The sequence below is a fragment of the Littorina saxatilis genome, linkage group LG10 (genome assembly GCF_037325665.1).
Source record: "Littorina saxatilis isolate snail1 linkage group LG10, US_GU_Lsax_2.0, whole genome shotgun sequence".
NCBI lineage: Eukaryota > Metazoa > Mollusca > Gastropoda > Littorinimorpha > Littorinidae > Littorina > Littorina saxatilis.
The window spans coordinates 12680652-12695651 of NC_090254.1; the positions used below are offsets into that span (position 1 = coordinate 12680652).

General features: G+C 46.2%; 1 protein-coding gene across 2 annotated transcripts in view; it reads left to right on the plus strand.

The window, feature by feature from the left end:
• The window catches only part of LOC138978186 (uncharacterized), a 96390-nt gene extending 83090 nt beyond the window's left edge, over positions 1 to 13300 (plus strand). For both annotated transcript variants that reach the window (XM_070350848.1, XM_070350847.1), the window contains exons 2-4: positions 674 to 787; positions 11777 to 11896; positions 12991 to 13300. In XM_070350848.1, coding sequence (XP_070206949.1) covers positions 674 to 787; positions 11777 to 11896; positions 12991 to 13236 — 480 coding nt within the window. In that variant the 3' untranslated portion in view covers positions 13237 to 13300. The remainder of the gene's footprint in view (positions 1 to 673; positions 788 to 11776; positions 11897 to 12990) is intronic.
• The last annotated feature ends 1700 nt before the right edge of the window (positions 13301 to 15000 follow it).

The window sequence follows — 15000 nt, forward strand, 5'->3', positions numbered from 1 at the left end:
GCAATGATCAACATTTCGTCGGCACGTATGTAGTTAAAGTGTGTATCCAAAGAAAACGGGTGGTGTTTTTTTTTTTTGGGGGGGGGGGGGGGTAAAAACAGGTGACTGGTTTGTGTCGTGTGTGGTATGTAGACCAGGTCAGGGGTCAAGGTTAGGTCAGATCGCGTGAAGGATTGTGGTATAGATACAGTTATCACCGAGCTGCAGTTCGCCGATTCGGAGAAGACGATTTCACATTGTTCGGTTTCGTAGCTCCAGAAAAATAGATAAAGAAGGTGCCAAAGGAGATTTCCTACAGATTAATCTGCACAGCATGTTTCCAGTGTCTGCGCGAGGAAGCGCTGTCGAAAGCGCAGTGTCGATCTGTCCATCTGGCAGTCGTGTCCCCGTAAGTAGGCTACAGACAGATCTAGATCTAGTATCTCGCACTCTTGCACCATGTCACCTATGCTTACTGTGTGTGTGTATGTGTGACGGAGTGATTGAGTTTGTGTTACTGTTTGTCGATTTCTTACGTGAGCCTTGAAGGCTTCGCCTCTTGTTTGTTGTGTTTTATACCACTGACGTCAATTGAATGGGAACAACGACAGGGACACTATGTTTGATATTTATGACAACAACAAGTGATGTTGCTATTGCGTTTTATTGCTAATTATGTCATGTAACTCTGCAGGCGCAGAGAGGAGGCTGGGGACAGTCGATATGGCAGGGAATCCGGGACCGTTACAACAACCGTGACGTCATCGACACTCTGCACGAATACCGCTTCGTTGAACACACCACATCAGTAAGTATGTGAGGAGGAGGGAGTGGAGTGGGGGGTGGCGAGATTGAGAAAGAAGTTGACCACAGGCAGACCTAGAACGAGAGAAAAACAGAGTTAGTCCAATCAAATTCTCCGAAAAAAGGCCTCAACCTTAAACTATTAAAATCAAATTTGATCTCAGCTGTTCTGTACTAAGTAAATGTGTGTGCATAACATATCCAAAACCCGCTAAAATCCGCCGGGCGCAACAGTGTTTTTTTCGGGGGTCAAAGTGTGCAACCTTTCAGAAAAGTGGAATAAAGACTGAGCATTTTCTGGGAGCCAGTTGGAAAGTTGGAACCCAAAAGAAATAATTGCACTACATACTAGACATCCCTTTGACTATTATTCACCATAATCAAATCATAAATAACAATTCCGGAGTCAACAGGTCGTATTATTTGCATAAATGGTGCCTTTTTTCAAGTAATTTTCGGCAAGACGCTTGTACACAAATTGGTGTACCTTCCAAGAATAACATCGTAGCAGAATTTATTAAAGTGAATACGTGGCCCAGTCATTCATGATAAATATGGAGCACTGCGCAGCTTAAAACGTGACATTGTGTGTGCATACGATCCTTACCTATCTCCCTACCCCCATAAATTGCCAAACGACGCTATCCCTCAGTTCCACCCACTATTTTGACTGAACAGCAGGCAACTTGTTAAAAATAAAATGCTTCAACGCATCATTATATGTCACGACCATGTATCAGTAAAAGACAAGACCAACATTATCTAGATATTAAACATTAATATTCTAACTTGTCTTTTCAAGTCCTTTCATCTGCCCCGAAGAATTAACCTTCACCGGGCGTCATGGGTCGTGTACGCCCCAGAGCCCCACAAAATCGACTTTATCTCTGAAGCTATTTCCATTTTCTGACAGTCACGGGCCCCAGTCTTCCCCTGTTACGTGCCCCAGGCATTAAAACTTTTCTCTAACCTCCATTTTAATGTATTTTTTAGCTAGTTTTACGTGAAAGTAGTTGGAAGTTTTTGCATTTTAGTCAAGTAACGCAGGTTTGTTCTTTCCGCTTTATTACAGTTAAATACATAGATTTCAGATGCTACTACGGTCACTCTGATCATGAGCTCTTTGAAGATGTTATTAACCACGCTGTTACCGAACTTACAATACGGGTTCTCACACTAAATTCACAGACTGGGAAAAGATCATACGTACGGACAGATTTTACAGTGGTCCCATCAATTCTTCAAAAGCATGTTAAAACTTTTATTGCGAAAGAAACCACACACATAAAAGTTAAATCGTGTTTGATGATGCAAAAAAAAAATATTCCAGCAATTTCAACAACAACAAAAAAAATAACAAAAAACAACTTGTATTTTCAAGTCCTTTTATCTGTCCCGAAGAATTAACCTTCACCGGTGGTCAGTCTGGATGATGTGGGTCGTGGAAGACCCAAATGGAATGACGTAAGGAATTTTACGCTGTTTATCCTTATTTGGACGGCGTGGGTCGACCATACTCTGCAAAGAAGAGACAACGCGTTTATTCCTATTCGTATAGTCACACACACACACACAGCACACACACACACACGCGCGCGCGGCTGCTCAAGTATACCGGAAAGTGATCTTTGGGACAAAACTTAAAATCTATGGTGTTCCTCTGTAAAACAAAGAACATGTTGCTGACATTTTGTCAAAGAAAACTAATAATCAATATGAAAGAGAGAGAGACAGAGAGACAGAGAGAGACAGAGGGAGAGACAGACAGAGACAGAGACAGACAGATAAACAAAAACAGGGAGGAAAAAGAGACAGACAGAGAGAGCTAGCCTGGACAGGCAGACAAGTCAGACTGAGAGAGAGAGAGAGAGAGAGAGAGAGAGAGAGAGAGAGAGAGAGAGAGAGAGAGAGAGAGAGAGAGAGAGAGAGAGAGAGAGAGAGAGAGAGAGAGAGAGAGAGAGAGAGAGAGAGAGAGAGAGAGAGAGAGAGAGAGAGAGAGAGAGAGAGAGAGAGTACCTGTAAAAATGGATACTAATCTGGCCAATGTTGGTGATGTCATTAAGGTCAACCTTTTTTCGTGGAATTTTTCTTGGCCTCTTTGTCCCTGGCGTCATAACGGCGATAATACCCATGCCATGAAATGTATTCCAGCAATCTAAAGTGGCACAGTTATGATCAACATTGTCTGCAACAAATTGCAGAGTCTGACTGGGGACAATGTTCCGAAGTTGAACACCTTCGGAAACTGCAGCATTTCGTTGGAATCTTTGCACCTCTGAGTAGGATGAGCAAAACCCCAGTTTATGTAAGGTGTCAATGAGGTATCGTGAACCAAAAGATTTGTGCATCTGCACACCTAATCCCAACTGCAAAGGTGCGATGCGTGTAGTTTGTCTTCTGGCGTGCATGATGCTCTGCCCAAATTGCCAATGGAAGCTGCTTTCAAGGTCGGGTCTTTACCTGACAGAATCTGGGAAATTCAGCCTGTGAAGCTGCAGTAGCCCCAGCAAGGACAGGGTACGTGCTTTTATCACAAGTAATTTACATCACTTCGCGGCGGATCAATGAAGCTGCAGTAGCCCCAGCAAGGACAGGGTACGTGCTTTTATCACAAGTAATTTACATCACTTCGCGGCGGATCAATGAAGCTGCAGCTTTAATGACAAGAAGAGATTCATCGTAAGATTTTTACAGTTGCTGTTCCTTGTGAAAGTCATTGATTCTTAATGCTGTACTCTTCAGAGTCAGTACGTCAGGTTTTCCATCTGCCTCGGCAATAACGATACTATCGCCGAAATGTTCATTTAGTTTTTCATGTATGGAATATTGTAGGGACTATGCTTCTCTCCCTCCTCTGAATCGGTTTGCATTATGTTTTTCATCACCTGCACCTGGGACAGGCTGATCTTTCTTAACCCAGTGTGGGATTTTCAGTGGGGCGACCACCCCCAACCCAGCGCGTCCCCGGGTGGCGGATAGGGGAACGGTCTTCAGATATGGAGATCAGCCGCTTGCGGCCGCGGACCAAACTGGCGGTGTTTCCTATCAGGGCGGAGTGGGGTAGCAGGCGGCACTGCTACCCCCTTTGAAATGCTCCATCGTCCATTGACGGGACTCATCTAATGCGATTAACGGCGCATTAAAACCCTAGCTCCGGGTGGGATCCCGGCAAATCCTTCCCCCTGTGCTCTCAGGGTAGGACGTACGGGCCATGAGTTAAGGGTGAGGTAACCCCGACAAAAAAAAACGAATGCTGAAGACGGAGGACCCGGGCCGCACGGCGCATTCTAACAAACCACGGGTACACGCACTTACGCAAATGATGACACAATCAACCAGCACAGATGGAAATGGCGCTCGCCCATTGAGGACCCCCCAGGGTGGAGCAGCGTCGGGTCCCATGCCTCAAAGGGACCCAGCCCCAACTACTGGAGGTCCCTCCCGTCCGTCTTGTCACGCCAGGGGACGCGGGAGGAGAGTGACTGGTACCACCACAACCAGGAAGAAACCCAGTCAGCAGCGACCTTTTCAGGTCATGCACTGGAACGCAGAAAGTATCCTGAACAAGAAGACAGAGTTGGAGCATATCCTGCATGAGAAGAACATCAACATCTGCTGTATTCAGGAGACGCACCTGACACCCCAAAAGTCCTTCAAAGTGAGAGGCTACCAGTGCCTTAGGACCGACAGAACAGACCGAAGCAAAGGAGGAATCCTGACCCTCATAAGGAACAACATCAATGCCTGTTTGATAGAAAAGCACATAGAGGACTCCGAATATCAGGTGATTCGAATCCAGACGAAGACAGCAGAATTCCATCTTGTCAACTTCTTACTGCCCCAACGATAGACACCTCGCCCTTGACACGATCCCCGCAAAGGCCTCCAACGTCATCGTGGTGGGTGACTTCAACAGTCATTCACAGAGTTGGGGATGACCTCTTGGATCGGAGAGGAGAAGAGGTGGAGAACTGGCAGGACGACAAAGGTCTCATCCCTTTGAACAGTCCCTTTAACTGCCCTACATTCTACTCCAGAAGATGGCACACTACATCAACTCCTGACCTAGCCTTCTGCACGGAAGACATGCACCAGCTAACCAGCAGAAAGGTCGGAGAACAGCTAGGTGGAAGTGACCATCGGCCAGTCTTTTTGACCCTGGGCATGGAGTCCTGCACTGAAGCTTCCTTCCCACGGTGGAACTACAAAAGAGCGAACTGGTTCCTCTTTAGACACCGCACCAGCGAACTCACCAAAAACATCAGAGTCGAGGGTCGAGACATCAACATGGTGGCGAAGGACTTCAACATGAGCATCCTCAGAGCAGCGCGTGAGTCCATTCCAAGGGGTGCCAGGAGAGACTATATAAGCCCTACTGGAGCAATGAATTGCAGGAACTGGATGATGATCTGGCAGACGCCAGAAGGGAAGCAGAAGTCAACCCGTCACAAAACAACAACATCCGCCTCCAGGAAGCCAAAGCCAAATTTCTCAAGAAGAAGCTACAGGCAAGACGGAGAAGCTGGCAAGTGAAAACAAGCTCTCTGAACCTTGAGAAGGATGGCAGAAAGCTCTGGAGGCTTACAAAGCAGTTGAATGAAAGAAACACCAGCAGAGGAAAGATCACATTAGAAGAGAACGGGAAGGTGCTAACTGGAAAGCATGCTGCCAACCAATTTGCTGAAAGCTATGCAGCTGAGAGCAACCTCCATGTTAGCCCCGAGAAACAGAGAGAAGCAAGAAGAGAGAAAAGAGAGAGACCTGCCAGACAGTCGACAGTAGACGCCATGAGTAAACCACTCACACTCTACGAGCTGCACTCAGTTCTGAAAAAGTTAAAGGCGAAGAAGTCCCCTGGCCCAGACGGCATCACCAACGAGATGCTAACCCACCTTGGTAGTGCAGCAGAGAACAAGCTACTCGAGGTCTTCAACAGCAGCTGGCAAGAAGGATCGCTACCACAACTCTGGCGAGAAGCGATCATGATCCCCATCTTAAAAAAGGGAAGGATCCAAAGAAGGCCACCAGCTATCGCCCAATCAGCCTCACCAGCTGTGTTGTGAAGACCCTGGAGAGAATTGTGAACGAGCGCCTCAGGTGGTACCTGGAATCCAGGAACCTCCTCGCCCCTGAACAAGTTGGATTCCGACAGTTCCGCAGCACTGAAGATCAGGTCACTTACCTGGCGCAAGAAGTTGAAGATGCCTTTCAGGAACAGAAGCTGGTCTTCGTCACCTGGATAGATCTTCAGAAGGCCTTTGACAAGGTCTGGAAAGATGGACTCCTTGTAAAACTGCTGAGGAAAGGCGTGTCCAGCAACATGTACCAGTGGATTCGCTCCTACCTCTATAACCGCATGGCAAGAGTTAACGTCGACCAGACCAAAAGCAAGAAGTTCCTCCTTCGTCATGGCGTCCCTCAGGGCGCAGTCCTCTCCCCCACACTCTTCCTTCTCTTTATCGACGATCTGGTGTCTGAGATGCCCAAGGGGATCAAAGCTGCTCTCTACGCAGACGACCTTGTGATCTGGTGCAAGGAGGAGCACGCAAGTACTGCCACCTACAGAATGCAGCAAGCGGCAGATAGACTGAACGTCTCCATCGACAAGGAGAAATCCTTCACCACCCTATTCACACTGTTGCCAAAGCAGAAAGCCGGAACCATTAGGCTTGGTGGAACTCCTCTGAGAGAGGATGAAGAAGCAACGTACCTTGGTGTCACCTTTGATAGACGGCAGACCTGGAAACCACACATTGCACAGGCAGAGACGGAGGCCCGGCGCAAGCTAGCCATACTCAGGAAGCTGGCAGGTACCACCTGGGGAGCGAACGAGAAGATACTGAAGACAGTATACCAGGGAACAATCAGACCCCACCTCGAGTACGGCTCCACAGCGTGGTCAACCTCAGCCAAGACAAACCTGCAGACCCTCGACCGTGTGCAAAACCAGGCCCTCCGACTCATCACCGGTGCAATGAAATCCACGCCCATCAAGGAAATGGAGAAGCTTACCACCATCCAACCCCTCTGTCAGAGAAGAGAAGCCAAGACTATGGTACAGGCCGAGAAGCTCAAGTGCCTACCCGACCACCCCATGAAGCACAGACTGAGCAACCTCACCAAGAACCGGCTCAAACGGAGCAGTTTTGGACACGAGAGCAAGAGACTTTCTCGACAGTACAGGGAAGTCCTCCCACAGAACACTCTACCTCTGACTCAAGAAGAAGAGGAAACCCCCAAGGCAACAGAGAAACCAGGCATCCAGATCTGCACCAGTGTTCCACATGTTACCTCAGGAGAAGATCAGAATGACACAGCTCGACAGGCACCCACCTTAGCCCTGATCGACGAACAGTACCCAAAAGAGGCGTGGATCCATGTATACACCGATGGATCAGCAACTAACGCCGTGCTCAATGGAGGTGCTGGCATTCTGATCCAGTTCCCTGGGGGACATACAGCTACATCCAGCGTTGCCACTGGCAAACACTGCACAAACTATAAAGCAGAAGCAGAAGCTCTCATGCAGGCCGCCTCCTTGGTTCAGGACTCCGCAGACCCTTGCTACCAAGTTGTCTTCCTCTCGGACGCCCTTTCCGTCCTTCAGGTCCTAGAGAACGACAAACTCCCACAGCTGGCCAAAGCATTACAGATGGCCAGACAAACCAGAAGAGTTGTCCTCCAGTGGATACCAGCACATTGTGGGATACCAGGAAATGAAAGGGCAGATGAGCTGGCGAAAGAAGGAGCCGTGGAAGATCAACCTGAAAACACTGTCAGCTTTAGTGAGCAGAAGACAATCATCAAGGCATTGATGAGGCCAAGGACAAACAGAGATGACTACCACACAATGTCCAGAGAGCAGCAAGTCAACCTCATCAGGCTGCGTACTGATCACAACAGGCTCAATGCTAACATGAACCGAAAGTTCAAGCTGGCGCCATCACCAACCTGTGCCTGTGGTCAAGAAGACCAAACAGCGGAACACATCTTACAGCGATGTCCCTTACTAGATGAGGAACGAAAAGAAGTGTGGCCGTCACCAACTCCCTTGCAGACCAAACTATACGGCAGTCGACAGGAGTTGGAGAAAACGACAACATTTATCACCAGTGCTGGACTGATCGTGTAACCTCTGCGAACGCCAAGAAGAAGAAGAAGAACAAGATCTCCTGCACCAGTTCACGAATGGTAACTTGTTAATACACCCTGTCTTGACAGTATTTGACTACCTCCTCGAAGGCAGACACGCGTGCCTTGTCTTCCGGTCGGCCTACACGCAATTTCTTCTTTGCAGGCTCGTGTGGATGAACGAAAATCCCAGGAATCTGTATCTGTAAGCCGTGTCTGAAACTTGTTGCACATGCAACATGATATCTTATGTCTTTCGCAAAGCAGTCTTGCAAGAAATCTAGCCTTGTCTGCACTTGTCTTCACCAACTGTCATCTCTTGTTTTGCAACTCAGGCTGCATCACTGTGTCTTGAAATTTGTTCTTTGTACTTACTTTCACAAGATTCACTCCAACAGATTTTGTCTTCTTCGAGAGATACTCACCTTTTCCACAGAAGAGACAGTGGGATCTAGAGTCATAAAGGGCTTCCTCGCATCAAAGTCGCTTCTTCAGGCTTTACTTTGGTCGGAGTTTCCTTCTCGGATGTCTTCTTTAAGCTAGTTTCAATTCTGTTCGGATCAGTGTACTCGCGACGACAGTCTTTGTGAACATAATCTCCAACATCTGCATGGATGTTTTCTTCACTCCTTCCTTGACTTGTGGTGTTGATTCTGGCACAACCTTTTGCCGTAAGTTTAACTAGTTCATTGCAGGACTTGATTTGGCAGATGATGCATTTTCCCTCGTCATTCTGTAAAGGTATCATATTAATGCTTAGCTAAAGAAATCTAATGCACAATATTAAACAGACTGACCTCTTTTGTGATATGTTTCACCCCCAAAGGATTAGTTTTGAAGTAGAAGTAGCTTTTACACACACCCGCTACTATAAGCATGCACGCGTATAATTATACGCACGTACGCATACGCAGTCCGCATGTAAGTACGCAAATGCACGCCGGCATGCAATTAAATGCATACACACGCATGCATACACTCGTACGTATGCGCACGCACGCATGTGCGCATATGTTCACAGGCGCTCCTAAAAAAAAAAAAAAGATTGAACATCAAACAGAAACATTTTAGTCCTATTCTAGTCATAAGTCGGCTTGCCATACTTTTCGTACACGGCGGAGAGTAAAACCCTACTTCACCCCTTAGTTTTGTTTGCTTCAGTATCACAACGCAATAAATGTAAGAGAGAAGACTAAACAAAGATGAAGTTTTATCCATAGAAGAAAAGAAACACTTGCTGTCACAGTATTTACAGTTTTTGTACAAATGACTTGTTTAGAACTCGGTTTATGCACGGAGAACATCCTTCTTTGTGTGCCACACTTCGAAGCACGGCTCAACACAAAGCGCCACAGCACATTCCCGGCACCAGAATCGCGTCCGCTTGCATTGGGTTTTGGCCAAAGTAGCATTGACACCCCGAGCTCTTGATTTGGCTAACTCATTCACCCTCATCACTCACTTATCCATCCATCACAACAACACTGTTTGATGCACACACTGCCTGCCTTCCGCACGCCGCTTCGCTTCGCAACAACAACAACACTGAAAACTCGCGACATTTTGGAATCCTAAATATGAAACAAAGGCATGGGTTGGTGCCGTCAATGACCTGTAGTATCCAAACTAACCAATGAAATCAACTGTTCTGGGAGTTATTTGTCGCGTATGATGATGCAGCCGACCTCTGAACCTATCACGTGGGTTTTCGTATGGAAAATCCCCAGCGTAATATTTTTAACTTCCAACGCCACTATTATGGCGGTGTGTGGCGAAGTGACTCGCGCACCTAACGCACGGATTCTGGCGGCGTGCTGACAACGGCATGATCAGTCAACGCCAGTATTCTGGCGGCGTGTCGCGAAATCTACAGCGCTAGGCACAAACATTTCAAGTACACTCAATGCAAGTGTTCGAATTATCGTGGCGGGTAAACTTCGAAGGCCCTACCCACCAAGCTATCGCTCAACTCACTCAATAACAATAATCAGTTGTGTCATCTACTTGATGAATCTCTACATTCAGCAATATTCATTAATATTCAAGGTTCCAACACAAATTGCTCGCGTACCTCTGAGTTTTTTTCCTGCCGACTGGCAATCGGCGGTGTCATCTGCTGCAGACATTTTTTCAAGGTTATGTCAACTTCCGGTATGGAAGGCGATTTGAGTCTTCTTCTTCTTCTTCTGCGTTCGATGTTGGTGGCCGTGCTAGATCCTCAGACCAGTGGCTGCCAGGAAGTCCGCAGTCTTGCGCAGTTCGTCGGCAGGACCCCAGAGTTTGGCTCCAACACTGGTCTCTTCTTGCCAGAACTTCTGGCGTATTGTCTCTAGATGGGGGCAGTTCTGGAGAATGTGCTCCGGAGTTTGCTCTTCCGAGCCACATTCACAGTGTGCGTCATCCGCAAGGCCCAGTCTCTTGAGGTGTTTCTTCAGTCCACAGTGCCCTGTCCTTAGACGGAAAATGGTGGTTTGGCTTCTCCGGTCTAGTTTGTTGATGGGGTCTTCCTGTGGGTTGTAGTCTCCGTTTCTCTTTTTCCAGTTTTCTTTCTTCTTCCGTTGTAGAAGAGTCTTGGCTTCTTTGTACGAGGTGGAGTTGTGTGGTTGGGGAAGTCTCGCACCTCCTTTTGCCAGCCTGTCCGCTTCTTCATTGCCGGCAATGCCGACATGAGCCGGTATCCACTGGAGCACCACCTTGTTGTGTTGGGACAGGGTGCTGAGGCAGTTGTCGAGTTGCCTGGTGGGGAGGTCAGTGGGGCCAGACAGAAGGGACTGGAGGGCGGACAGGGAGTCAGTGAGGAGGACGATGTTTTGCCGACTGCGGTCTTCCCCTGCTGCGTGCTCTGCTGCAGTGATGAGGGCGTGGAGCTCGGCCCGGCGATTTGAGTCAATTATGCTCATTTCAAGCGAAGATTTAACGTTCTTCCGACACATGTGCAACGGCGGATTTGTTTGCTCTAACTTTATTACTACCTTGTAATTCTAAAACCGTGAAGTTTTAATTTGATTGTATTTGTTTAACCTTTAATTTCAAAATTCTCAGACTAAGTGAGGAAGAGACACAACGAAGCTCTGTGTGTGAGTGTGTGTGTGTGTGTGTGTGTGTATGTGTGTGTGTGTGTGTGAGTGTATCTGTCTGTTTGTGTGTGTCTGTCTGTGTCTGTCTGTGTGTGAATGTGTGTGCGGGCGCGCGTGCCTGTGTGTGTGTGTGTGTGTGTGTGTGTGTGTGTGTGTGTGTGTGTGTGTGTGTGTGTGTGTGTGTGTGTGTGTGTGAAAACTACTGAACAGACGAAAACTTTACATTTGAATTCTTCCGGAAAATATTCGGATTGTTTTGTATCAATTTATTTCGATAAATCTTGAATGACGTCATATCTGCCTTTTTAAACCAAAGGTGAGACCGCACCGCATTGTCGCTACCTCAATTTTGTAATCGATGTCATTGATTTATTTTTCTCAAGCAATTTTTGACCTGGTCCAAAATATAGAAGTCAAATCAAATTAAATCAAATCAAGTGGGAGTACATTTCAGCTCAGAAACGAAGTGGCTTCATTAATCATTTCTGAGTTAAAAATAAACTTGGAATTAAAATTGAAAATGCAGATTCAAAAACAAGTACATTATATTCTTTTTCAATTCCTGAATCCAAATTCTCACAAATCCAGAAAATCCGTTTAAGTTACGTTTAGTTTCCTTTAATTAACAACACGATGTGTCAGCGCAATCTCGGCTGCAGGATTTTAGTCTCGGTTTTAAAAAAATGCAATGCTTTCAGTTTTATCAGTAAAGCCGGCAGATTAAGTACGAGCGTACATGTATTGGTATCGCTTTACACGACTTGTTGTTTCGTTGTGTTTCACAGAGCAGTCACCTGCTGATCGCCATCAGTGACAACAGGGATGACCGGCAGTGTTTCGTGGTGGAAGTGGACAACACGTTGGACCACCTGCTGGATGACCAGGACAACGTTTACATGATCGTGGTCAGTCGCCGCGTATTCTGAAAGAGAGTCATGCCGTCGAATCACCATCACATCGCTTCACAAGTTAAATAATTTGACTCAGGGGTCGGAATAGTACGGTTAAACAGCTAAACAGGTACTACGGTGATATCTCTGCTTTAGTTAAGGGCTCCAGGTTTTGTGCAGGTGGACCAGGTGTGCTCCAGTGATGACAGACTTTTAATTTTCTTCTTTTTTCTGCGTTCATAGGTTGAAACTCTCCACTCGGTGTTTTGTTTTGTTTTTGTTTTTGTTTTTAATACAAGTGGGATTTTACGTGTATCGCCTTGTAGGCAACCTTACGCCAGTTTCGGGGGATGTATGCTTGGTTTTTTTCGTGTTGGAAAGACCCACTGCACTCTGGATTTCAGGATCTTTTCTGTGCGCACTTGGTCTTGTGCTAGCGTGTACACACAAAGAGGGATACGGCACTAGCAGGTCTGCACATAAGTTGCCCTGGGAGATCGGAGCAATCCCACCAGGCGTAGCCGGGATTCGAATACTCAACCGGGGCGGGGATGTAGCTCAGTCGGTAGCGCGCTGGATTTGTATCCAGTTGGCCGCTGTCAGCGTGAGTTCGTCCCCACGTTCGGCGAGAGATTTATTTCTCAGAGTCAACTTTGTGTGCAGACTCTCCTCGGTGTCCGAACACCCCCGTGTGTACACGCAAACACAAGACCAAGTGCGCACGAAAAAGATCCTGTAATCCATGTCAGAGTTCGGTGGGTTATAGAAACACGAAAATACCCAGCATGCTTCCTCCGAAAACGGCGTATGGCTGCCTAAATGGCGGGGTAAAAAAACGATCATACACGTAAAATTCCACTCGTGCAAAAAACACGAGTGTACGTGGGAGTTTCAGCCCACGAACGCAGAAGAAGAAGAAGAAGAATACTCAACCTTCAGCATAGGAAGCCGGCGTCTTATACACTTGGCCATTGTTCTCGTCAGGCTTCGATTTCTATTTGGACAATAGCTGTGTTTCCTTTCGTCTGTTTTGTGTAGTGTCTCATTAAGAAAATAATGTATTTCTTTGACATCAATAAGCTACTCACTCTTCTGGTTATTTGAAACAGGAAGAGATCTACCACATGATCATGGAACCTAATCTCCCCTCCATCACCATCACCACCGACAACCTCAGCAACTTCTACCATGACGTCAAGGGCGCTGATGAATGTGAAGGTCACAGCACGCATCTCATTAAGTACACGCCTTCCAAAGCGGTGCAGTCTACGCAACGACCAATCACCACACAGCCTGCTCAAACCACGCCCACTGAAGCGCCTACGACCACTCATCGCGTTCGTCCCATTGGTTGAAAACAGTTGTCAGTTACGAATAAAATGATGGTCCAATGAGCAATAATATCTTTATTGAAATGTGCTCGTGTCTGTCTGTCAGTGAAGTGAGTGAATATATAAACAAGGAAGTTGATTTGGGCATGTATGCGTGCAAACACGTACATGTTGGTCTGCCCGTACGGGCGATTACAAGTGTGTGTGTGTGTGTGTGTGTGTGTGTGTGTGCTTGTGTGCGTGTGTGTGCGTGTATGTGCGTGTATGTGTGCGTGTGTGCGTGTGTGTGTGCGTGTGTGTCTGTGTGTGTGTATGTGCGTGTGTGTGCGCGTGTGTGTGCGTATGTGCGTGTGTGTGTGTGTGCGTATGTGCCTGTGTGTGTGTGTGCGTGTGTCTGTGTGTGTGCGTGTGTGTTGTGTGTGTGCGTGTGCGTGTGTGTGTGTGTGTGTGTGTTTGTGTGCAAGAAGATAATACAGAATACAGCAATACCCTGTTTGTGAATCTTATTTCCAAACTAAAAAGAAACAAAAATATAATATTGATTTCGACTTTGGATAAGAATTGTATCAACGAATTTGCAAGGTACGAAGCGGAAATGCAAATCTTATAGATTTAACTGAGCCAAAGACTGCTTGGTAAAACTTTCCAAGAAATAGCCAAAGATATTTAATCGCCACAGTGCATGTTCAACATTTTTTACGACGCAAAACCGACGTCATCAAATAGCGTTATTGAAAAATTACTGGGCATGGGAATAACAGCATATAAGGATATGACCCCAATAATGTCTACATCGTTTTTTTTAATACGCACTCACTCACACACACACACACACACACACACACACACACACACACACACGCACGCACACACACACACACGCACACACACACACACACATACATACACACACACTCACACGCACACACACACACGTACACACACATACATGTACACACACACACGTACACACACACATACACATATACACAAACACACGCACACACACACATACACACGTACACACATACACAAACACACACACAAACACACACACAGTGACCTGGGCCAAGTAGGTTCAGCTTATTGGAAGAGCTGGATTCCATTGCTTGATTACTTGATTGATTGATTGATTGATTGATAGATTGATTGATTGATTAATTGATTGATTGATTGATTGATTGATTTATTGATCGTAGCAGATGTGAACTGAAATGGGAAGAAATCTAAAAAATAAATATCGGTTTTAAATAATTATGTGAGATGCGTGGTTTATATCCTTGAGTTGTACCTGTTTGTGTGTCTGTGAAATACAAAGCCAGATTTGAGAATCAAGAAACAAGAAAGGTAAGTTGTTAGAACGTTGGCTGTCAATTCGTTTTTGGATTTTACTAAGCCAGATGTTTCAACGACACACCTCATATCTCTTCTGGTATGCATAAAATACCTCGCCAATGTTTCTATGTTTCTATAAAACAATAATAGATAAAGAGAAAAAAAGTCGCAACGGAGAAGATAACAAACACGGGCGTAGGCCGCCACCTGTTATATTTTTTAATTCGGAACAGGGCCTTTGTTTTGAACGTCCCTTAAAGGCACCGTCTTTTTTGTGTAAACGGTTCCGAGATATGGACAGGCTTTTACAAGCGAGTAAACTATATCTTCGTCTTGAACACATACCAGCAATCAACACTCTGGTTGGTTTTTTGTGCAGATAGGATTTTTTTTTATTATGAATTAATTTCTTAAAAGCCACAGGTGCTGATCTCTCAAATGTCCCATCGAACG